We start from the raw sequence: 10037 nt of genomic DNA, 5'->3' as shown, positions 1-10037 counted from the left end.
CTCACGCAGTTCTTGCATGAGGATGGATATTCGAAGCTCGGGATGATCGGGTGCACCCAACCACGGCGAGTGGCTGCCATGAGTGTGGCGAAGCGTGTAAGTGAAGAGATGGAGGTCGACCTCGGGGATCTCGTGGGTTATGCGATTCGTTTCGAGGATTGTACCAGCGACAAAACAGTAATCAAATGTGAGTTCCCCCCCCTTTCTTTTTTCGTAGCTCTTGAGATTCGATGCTCACAAATCTTTCTAGACATGACGGATGGCGTCCTTCTACGGGAGTCACTCACTCAACCGGATCTAGATAAGTACTCGTGTATCATCATGGACGAAGCCCATGAAAGAGCACTCAACACGGATGTGTTGATGGGTCTTCTTAAGAAGGTGTTGGCTCGGCGAAGGGATCTCAAGCTAATCGTCACCTCTGCGACTATGAACTCGGCGAAGTTCTCACGATTCTTCGGTGGAGCGCCAGAGTTCATCATCCCCGGACGCACGTTTCCTGTCGATGTGCACTTTTCACGCACCCCTTGTGAAGACTATGTCGATAGCGCAGTCAAGCAGGTCTTGGCCATCCATGTCTCACAGGGACCGGGGGATATTCTGGTGTTTATGACTGGGCAGGAAGACATCGAAGCCACATGTGATCTTGTGGATGAGCGATTGAAAATGTTGAATGATCCAGCGAAGCTCAGCATATTACCAATTTACAGCCAAATGCCTGCGGAACAGCAGGCCAAGATCTTTGAAAAGGCCGCCCCGGGTGTGCGCAAAGTTGTCGTCGCAACCAACATTGCCGAAACCAGTTTGACTGTTGACGGCATCATGTACGTCGTGGATGCTGGATATTCGAAGCTCAAGGTCTATAACCCCCGGATGGGTATGGACACGCTTCAGATCACACCGATTTCGCAAGCCAATGCCAATCAGCGTTCTGGCCGAGCAGGACGAACGGGCCCTGGAAAGGCGTATCGACTCTACACCGAACCGGCCTACAAGAACGAGCTGTATATCCAGACAATCCCCGAGATTCAAAGGACCAGTCTTGCCAACACCGTTCTGCTGTTGAAGTCTCTCGGAGTCAAGGATCTATTAGACTTCGACTTTATGGATCCCCCGCCGCAGGACACGATCACCACGTCTCTCTTTGAGTTGTGGTCCCTAGGCGCGCTGGACAATCTCGGCGACCTCACTCCGCTGGGACGCCGCATGACGCCCTTCCCGATGGACCCCCCGTTGGCCAAACTCATCATTACCGCTTCGGAGGAGTACGGGTGCAGCGAAGAGATGCTGACCATTGTGTCGATGCTGTCCGTACCGAGTGTTTTCTATCGCCCGAAGGAACGGCAGGAGGAATCCGACGCGGCGCGCGAGAAGTTCTTCGTGCCCGAATCCGACCATTTGACCTTGCTGCACGTGTATACCCAATGGAAGTCGAACGGGTACTCTGACGGCTGGTGCAACCGACACTTCCTGCACGCCAAAGCGCTGCGCCGCGCCAAGGAGGTGCGCGACCAGCTGCACGACATCATGACCGTGCAGAAGATGAACCTCGTCAGCTGCGGCACAGATTGGGACGTGATCCGCAAATGCATCTGCTCGGGCTTCTACCACCAGGCCGCCCGCGTCAAGGGCATCGGCGAGTTCATCAACTTGCGCACCAGCGTCACCATGCAGCTGCACCCGACGAGTGCTCTTTACGGCCTGGGCTATGTTCCCGAGTATGTAGTGTATCATGAGCTCATCCTCACCAGCAAGGAATACATGTCTACCGTGACCGCAGTGGATCCACATGTAAGTTTTTTTTTTTTTCACTGCTTTGATTAAAATAGTATGCTAAACTTTTCAGTGGCTTGCCGAGTTAGGCGGCGTCTTCTACTCCGTCAAGGAAAAAGGATACTCACACCGTGAACGGCGGGTGACGGAACACGAGTTCAACCGCCGCATGGAGATCGAGACGCAGATGGCGGCGGACCGGGAGCGTGCCGCCGCCGAGAAGCAGCGCGAAGAGCAGCGCAACGACCCCTCGCGGCGCAAGCGAGAAGTCGAGGTCGGGGGGTCGGTGGTGCGGCGACCGCTTGTGAAGCCGAAGCGGGTCGGGGGAGTGGCTGTGGCCTCTAGATCTAGTGGAGGAGGAGGAGGAGGAGGGGGAAGCGTGGTGAAGCGACCGCAAGTTGCCCGACGACCAGGCGGGTTCTAAATAATGGTGTGATTGGTATACTCCATACGCTTGTATAGTATATGTAGAGCTTGATCAGAAAAGAAATGATACCCTAGAATACATCCTACATCCCATACATCCCCATACTACATCCGGCTGCACTTGAATTCCGTTTTTGAAACATCCCAAAGCCAAAGCAATGCCGACCCTTGATACCAGATAAGGGAGAGCTCAGTTGATGAAGTTGATGCAGAAGAAGTGCAAGATCAGACTTCCGAAGATGTAATCCGCAAACGCTCTACACTTGTTAGCAAACATACTCTCTCTCTCTCTCTCTGTACATATGGAGACAGTATTTACCTCTCATGCGAGATGGGCGTCTCGCCCTCCTCAGCCGCAACAAGCTTGACATTCTTCCCCTTAGAGTTGGGCTTGGAATCCTTTGTTTCCGCGCTGGTCTGCATGCGCAAGCTGGCGGTAAGGACGAACTGGCCCACTGCCGCGGAGAAGCCACTCAGGAAAGCATTAAAGGGCTACAGGCAAGAGTTAGAAAGACAGGCACAATCACAAATGACCATAGACAATAATGATAGGGGTGTAAAGAAAAAAGGTGATTTACGTAGTTCCCCGCCAGCACGCAGTAGACGAACTGCACCCCCCCCACTAGAACAAGGAAGAACATGAACGCGTCGAGGAGCAGAGTACGCTGCGGCGTGGACGCCAGGTATTGGTGCCATACATGCTGGGCGATCTCGACGGGGGAGGAGTTGGCCTTGAGTGTGGTCGGGCCGGAGGAGAGGGGAGCGCTCGGGGAGGTCGTCGAGGTCGAGGGAGAGGAGGCGGCGATGGGGGCCGCCGGGCTCGCGGGCGAGGGGGAAGATGGGGTGGGTGTGTTTCGCCGGGGCATGCTGATGGGATGCGGTTCGGTTCGGAGAACGGTGGCTAGAGAGAGGCGATGTGTCGGTCAATTGAGGGTGTTGGTGATGGCATTGTCGATGAGGATAGCTATTAGCTACTTGACGTCGTGTGTCTTTTTGTCACGTGATAGGAATTACATACGTAACCAAACTACCTAACTAACTAGTTACTAGTTACGTGGTAAACTAACTAGCACCAATTCTATAAAACTGGCCATGTAGTATATTACAACATATTCGATTGAGCTTATCAGCTAGATACTCAATTTTGGAGTGAGTTGAGAGTGAAAGACACCAGATCCCTGCTATAGCCCCAGCAACGCTAGAAAGAGGGTATACGAGATCAAACAAACCAGTCAGACACATTATTGACGGTAGGCCGTGCCGCCTGCGCCTGTTCCACGTCGAGCTGGAATTCGCGCATGACCTGCCCCCACTGCTCCCAGTCGAGAGGGGGCTCGGCAGACTCAGTCGACATGGAGGTGTCCATTGGATCTGCGGCCGGCTGTTGCGCTACTTGAGAGGCAGTAGACGCGTTCGCCGCGGACATGCCGCCGTTGGCAGAAGGCGGCCAGGGTGATCCGGCGAAGATTCCATCCAGGATGGTCAGTGGATCTGCAGTGAGATCAATATCAATGCTCGGATTTAGGCCTGCTATACCGGGTTGCTGCTGCTGCTGCTGCTGCAGCACCGTAGTAGGATTGGTATTAGTAGTAGAAGAAGGTACTTCTGGCTCCGGTGGTGGCTGGGGAATATAAATCTGAGGAACAAACGGAGACGGCAAAGCTCCCGTTAAACTTGGATTTGCCGTATTGGGCGCTATGAAGGTGGATATTTGCTCGATTCCCGGGTTAGGCCCGTACTCGGCTCGCAGCTCCTCCTGTTGCTGGGCGCGAAAGGCGGCCGCTCGTTTCATCAGACGTGATAAAGGCCGCCAAAGCATACCGCGCCGCTGCTTGACGTTTTTCTCCCACTCGATAAAGACGATGGAAACGGCCGCCCATGCCCGGTCAGTCAGGGGGCAGACGGGCCGGACGCAGAGCTCGGCCAGCACGAAGGCGACGGCGTGCCACTGCATGTTGGTGCGGAAGAGCCACCCCCACTTGGACGTGTTGGGGTGGTTCTCGAGGAGATTCGAGAACTCGACGATCTCAAGGGAGGTGAGGAGCATCCTTGTCCTCGTCACGGACGTCAGGCTGGCGGTGCGGTCGACCCGGGTCAGCGGGTGATGCACCACCAGCCACAGCTTCGCGACGATGACGCGGGCGACAGTTGCACAGACCCAGGATAGCGGGCTATCCATGTTGCAGTATTTGATATACCGATCCTCGATGCGATGGTTGAGGGCTTGGATCTGCCGTTCGCGCTCTTCCGCGGTCGGATTGGCCACAAGATTGCGGATGGGACACACATAATTCAGTCTACGCAGCTCGGACGTGATTTCGCAGCGGATGAGGCAGAACGTGAGATCCGTGCAGCTCTTGCGTTCCGGTGGGGGTTCCAGAGCATCCGGGTCGAGATCCTCGTCGTTGATGTTGAGCGGGAGTCTGGTGTCGTGCAGCCGCTCGTCGATCTGAGAGTCGGTGCCGTGGTCTTCTGACGAGCGTATATCCTGTAGCGAGATGTGCCACCACAATCGCCGGCGCATCTCGGTTTCGTAGGGTTTCAGGCCGAAGTTGGTCCCGTCACGGTGCAGCCCAAGGCCCTGGGCCAGACGTAGAATCACCGCAGTCATGGTCCAGACAAACCGGGTGTCATCTTCACGGCGGACGCCTACAAGAAAAAGAGTTGCCGCCTGCAGCAGCACCAGGTTCTGGGTGTTGAGTAGGTTGCCTCTGGCCAGCGCCTGCTCGCTTGCAAAGCGGAAATGAGAGACTAGCGCCTCGCGCTCGCGTCCTACGCGGGACAGGCACTGCTGCGGCGACAGGCTGACCACGGCAGTCAAGTATATGGCAAAGAGGAGAGCTTCGGAAGGCTTGTCCAACGTGTCGAGGTTCTGGGCGGCTTCAAAAACCATCTTCTGGACCGTCGGCCGGTGGAAAATCGGCACCAATGGCGCCACGTTCTCTTTGTAGACATCCCACAGCAACATAATCGTCATTGGCGCTGGATGGAACCGGCGGAGGGAATGAGAGATCGAGTAAAATCCGAAAAGGAACCCGTCGTGGTTGGAGGAGTGGGTAGAGTTGGAGTCGGGAGATGGATGGTCCTCCTCATCGGACGATGACGGATCCAAAATATCCTGCAATTCTTCGATCTATAAATATAAGCTTGCTGGTTCAATAACTAAAGAAATAAAGGGGAAAAAAAAAGACTTTACCTCATCTCCTAGACTCGCCCACAGCCTGTTGCTCACATACCGACTCCGACCCTCGTCTATGACCAAGCGACCGAATTCCTTATCAATATCCCTCCGTGCCGGTTTCTTAGGATCCCCGTTTCTTGCATTGGTACACAACGCTCTCAGTGTTTCCGCCGATACTCCCTCCTCGCTCTCATTGCTGGTGGTGGCAGGGGGTTCCTGCTGGGTAGCCGGTGTGACGAGGGCGTTTGTCGACGCAGCGTCTGCCGGGACGCCATTCTTCCCACTCAGCTGCTCGATCACTCCCTCTAGACGTCGCAGTCGCGAGAGCAGCTCAACATCCGCGGGGCGTTTCGACTTCCTCGGAGCCCTGCCTGGGCCGGGGAAAATGCATTCAATACCGGCCTTGACACAGTTGGAGCACGGATGCCGCTTGTTGCAGCGAACCTTGCGTCGACGGCAGGTCACACAGCTCCGCGCATTGAGACTCGCAGAGGGAGAATGGGGATTGTTTTGTGGCGGCTGTGCAGTTGTAGTCGGGGTCGTCGGTTCCTGCTGCTGCTGCTGCTGCTGCTGCGTGGAGTAATTTTGTAGTACGGGAGACTGAACAGGAGGAGCGGCAGATCCGTGGGAGGGCGTCGCGGCATCGAGCGAGCCCGTTCGATGGTTCACTACTGCTGAAGTCGCAGAGGACGAAACTGAAGAGCGCTGCGACATGACGGGCGATGGAGGCCAGGTTTTAGCCCCCCCGCATTGGTCCGAATGGAGCTGTTGAGGCAGATCAAAGCGCCGACTTCAAACAGCGGATCCTGGACTTCTGCCCTGTACTTCGTCTTTCCTGTCTCTTAATAGTCAGTCGAAAGAAATCTGATCACCAGAGCGCATTGCTAGCAGCAATTCAGTCTTCTGACTCAAAGAATTCATGCTGTGGTTGTGGGGGCCAGGCTTCCTCCTCTTATCCACCGTGGCTATCGACGGCTTCTATTATTGGGAGAGACGCGGAGAAAAGGGCCTGGATAGCCTGATGACTAATGCGATGAGATCATCCACCTTGGCCAGAGAATTGACTTGGATATCCCTGTCGATTGTAGTATACTAGGTATTCTAATGATTTAGTCTGTACTACATGATACTTTAGAATAGATCTTGCAGAAAGTCTCATATTTGTAGTCTATTCTGTACAGTGCATCATATACACAGGTATAACACAGAATAAAAACCAAGAGAAAGTCAGTAGAACTCATGAAAAATACAGAAATTGCATGATATATATGCTAGAGAACCAAAAGGAGAAAAAAAAATAGGAGAAAATGGGGAAAAAAAGTGCGGAAACTTCTTTTCAGATCAATGCGAAAACGCCTGGCCAATGCAAGAGGCTCGAGGTCGGTGCGAACCGACATGACGACGAACCCGATACCAATGATTAGGATAAATAGAGCAGTGATCACGCTGAGGAAAGAGAGAAGAAAGATAAGGATGTCCAACGCCCATGGATGAACAGGGGCAATGAGCTGTACAAAAAGGGAGGTCGGAGTGACGGTGTTGTTGGAAAGAGGGTCATGACAGTCTATGTTCGAGGGGAGAGGTGCGTGATGGAAGCTCGTCTAGGCTCCGGCCCCTCAGTCTCGACAGGTGTTTATTGCCTCTATTCATCGTATTAGCCTGTGGGTTGTTGGGCAAAAGAAGATCAGGGAACTAACCTGATGCGATCCCAGATCTTAGTATCTTCATTAAATTTGTGGCTGTAAGGACACATCAGCTGGGGGGGTTCCTTGGGTAGACAGGAAGGAGAGAGAGACATACCCCTCGAAAGACGTCTGGGTCATGGATTTGGAGCCGTATTCCTCTTGCAGTAGTTTCGTGTATTCGTAAGGGATCTTGACGGACACGCCCTCAAAGAGGCTTTCCCGCAGCGGCCAAATATCGTTTTCCTGAAGAAAACGAAAGCATCATCAGCTGGCTGGTTCGAGCAGTATAGATATATAGATTATAATGCTGTACAAACCTCGTAGCGGTGTTTATCTTTGCACATCATGGCACCCTTCCGCCCAGCCCTTCTCCGATCATCATCCTTGCGCACTGCAGTGATGTCAATGAACAGGCCGGAGGAAGTGTCTATCCAGCGCGCGTCAATGACATTCCGCCAGTCGGCGGTGGTCCGCACGACATAGTGCGGGTTAATCTCCAGTAGGTATGTGCGGCCACCCTCGACACCCGGCAGGTTGAAATGGTGTTCAGTCATATTGTAGTATTCGGCCAGAAAATGGATGGTCGGCTCGGATATCTGCACGTCAAGATCGCTGTCCCATGGGAAAATCTAGCCAGTCGAGTGTCAGCGCCTAAACACCAAGTGGCGGCAAAAAAAAATAAATAAATAAAAAACAAAAAAAATCCATGGATCTCAACCTTTTGGTTCCACCACCACGCGAGCAGCGTGCCATGCATGATCCATGTCTCAGCGCCGATATCCGACATTGTCGAGAGGTACGTTTGGATGAGCGCTGAAAGATACGGGGCACTCTCGGACTCGGGCAGTGTGTTCGACGCGAATCTTTTTGACACGAGTTAGCCATGTTTCGAAGGGCTTCAGGGCTGTCTAGAAGTCTCCTACCGTCCGTCATAATGATGGTGGAATCTGATCACCCCGAGAAGAAGAAAATATTAGCACGCAACCATAACCAAGGGATAGGATTCCTGATCGACATACGTAGATTCGTCTAAAACACGATCGTCGTTAGCTGAGTTATCACCACCAGGAAAGAAAAAAAAAAAAGACAGAGAGAGGCTCACGAAAATATTTTTCCCCCGGATCACCACCCTTCCCGCTATAATCCTTTGCCAGACTTGTCCGGACGCTCATGAAGTCTGCATCGGCGCGGACTTGAGCGATCGCAACGAGCAGTACTAATGACCTCGATAACCATGACAGCCACATGGTGTGTGTGTTGTGTGTGTGTGTCTGTGTGACAAAAAAAAGGAAAAGGTGGTAGGAAAGAGGTAGATGGGACGCTCAATTAAGCGCTGGCGGACCGCATGGATAGGGGATCGTCGGCGGTCGTCAGCGGTCGTCAGCGGTCGTCGGTGGTCGTCAGCGGGTTGGACTCGGCGGCAGACCGGGTGTGATGGATCGTATCTATTGTTATGTACAGTGAAACAAAGAAAAGACAGGATGAAGGGAAGGCCGTCAGAAGAGAGTCGAGACAATAACAATAGGTAGTACCTAGTAGTAAGTAAGGTAGTAGTAACTAACCAACTACCTAAGTTAACTAATTACTAGGTAGACACCTGAGTGGAAGGAACCCCTCGTGCAGGCGCCCAGGGAAATGAACGACTTTTATTAATTTGTCGCGTGCTCGATTACGAAGTCCGGGTCTAAATCTAGCGGGCGTGGCAATGCCGATGCGGACGCAGCAGTTGAGCACCTGTATGGAGGAGGTTTTACGAGTAATCCTGATCTAGTGGAATGTCTAGTGGTCTATCGGTATCGTATATAGTACAGGTAGCATCTACCTAGCGGGGCAGTGTCCAATGTCCTGTGGCAGAGTATCCTGATCCTATTCCTCCTACTAACTATTGTATCTCTTGGCCTAAGTTGTCGCCATCGACGAGCCGCGTCATGGGTCCCCTATCTGGGATAAGCCCGTTTCATTCTCCCGCGGCGGCGGTGCGTATTGGTATTACCAGGATACTCCCGCCCAGCGGGAAGCCTGAGGCGGACGCCATTTCTGATTGATTACAGCCTCTGTATCTGCTTTGTATAGTTACCGGGCAGTTACCGGGCAGTAAGATTCGTACCAGCCAGCCTTGGTTGCCAAGATTGATGGCGACATTGGCGAGGCTTAACGATGGGAATCTTCTCCATTGATTTGGATGCTGTGATTGGGTATAGGTAAGCCTGGTAGGGCGTCGTCATCCAACTTTAATTGTCTTACTTCGTGTGTAGTATGTTCATGGATAGTTTCTCCGTATTCTCCGTAGTTAGTAGTTAACTACTCCGTAGTTATCTAGATAGTTGATACGGAGTAGGTAGTCAGTCCATGGTTTACGGTCGCCACCCTTCTCTCGGTGCGGAATAAATGTTCCTCCGTGTTTCCTGGAAGGATCGGATTCTAACCCCCCACCTAATACGGAGAAGGCAAATCTTTTATCCTGCTGACATAATCCTTACTACCGCCTGCCTCAACAGCGATCTGCTATCAGCTCCACGGCGGGTGGCCCATTGGTTCAAACATGAGCGGTCGCAGAGGGCATTTGATAGCGGGCCGAATTAAACGCCCGCCTGGGTGGGAGATACGGAGGGTACCTGGGACCCTACCTTGACTTCGTACTACGTAGTATGCCTCCGGAGTATTCGGGCGTGTACCCCCCCCACTGTTAGGTACTACCAGGTCCCTACTAGGGAAGAGTGGTCCGATCAAGGCATATTTCCAGTTCTATATCTCGTGACCATATCCTGACCTCCAGGAGACAGCTGCCGGTCGCTTTGAATCCTCCCTCGTCTGAAGTGCATCCAAAATCCATCCAAGGTACTTGATACTTCATCAACCCCTCTTGGCATATACAAAAACAGCTTAGCCCTTGCCTCACATGACTACTACCCAGACTCGTAAAGCCGTCGACCCGGCACTAATTCGACCACGCAAACCGGCGAAACAGTTTC

The 10037-nt window shown here is 52.9% G+C and overlaps 3 protein-coding genes across 3 annotated transcripts; all 3 read right to left on the bottom strand.

The window, feature by feature from the left end:
* Positions 1–2389: 2389 nt before the first annotated feature.
* Positions 2390–3065, bottom strand: ASPZODRAFT_151162 (hypothetical protein; the record flags this gene model as incomplete). The annotated part of the gene is made up of 3 exons (XM_022725708.1): positions 2390–2456; positions 2519–2691; positions 2778–3065. 3 exons carry the CDS (start codon positions 3063–3065, stop codon positions 2390–2392), a joined length of 528 nt encoding a protein of 175 aa, XP_022582215.1.
* Positions 3066–3197: 132 nt separating this feature from the next.
* ASPZODRAFT_131260 (hypothetical protein) lies at positions 3198–6341 on the bottom strand. The gene is made up of 2 exons (XM_022722713.1): positions 5396–6341; positions 3198–5332 (listed from the first exon to the last, which is right to left on the bottom strand). Exons 1-2 carry the CDS (start codon positions 6092–6094, stop codon positions 3419–3421), a joined length of 2613 nt encoding a protein of 870 aa, XP_022582214.1. The 5' UTR covers positions 6095–6341; the 3' UTR covers positions 3198–3418.
* Positions 6342–6616: 275 nt separating this feature from the next.
* Positions 6617–8650, bottom strand: ASPZODRAFT_131258 (hypothetical protein). Its single transcript, XM_022722712.1, has 8 exons — positions 8168–8650; positions 8085–8094; positions 7989–8012; positions 7784–7928; positions 7383–7694; positions 7181–7308; positions 7078–7119; positions 6617–7022 (listed from the first exon to the last, which is right to left on the bottom strand). Exons 1-8 carry the CDS (start codon positions 8310–8312, stop codon positions 6935–6937), a joined length of 894 nt encoding a protein of 297 aa, XP_022582213.1. The 5' UTR covers positions 8313–8650; the 3' UTR covers positions 6617–6934.
* Between the last annotated feature and the right edge of the window lie 1387 nt (positions 8651–10037).

The sequence above is a fragment of the Penicilliopsis zonata genome (genome assembly GCF_001890105.1).
Source record: "Penicilliopsis zonata CBS 506.65 unplaced genomic scaffold ASPZOscaffold_5, whole genome shotgun sequence".
Taxonomy (NCBI): Eukaryota; Fungi; Ascomycota; class Eurotiomycetes; order Eurotiales; family Aspergillaceae; genus Penicilliopsis; species Penicilliopsis zonata.
The sequence above is the reverse complement of the archived record's forward strand: the minus strand, read 5'-3'. Positions and strand labels throughout refer to the sequence as shown.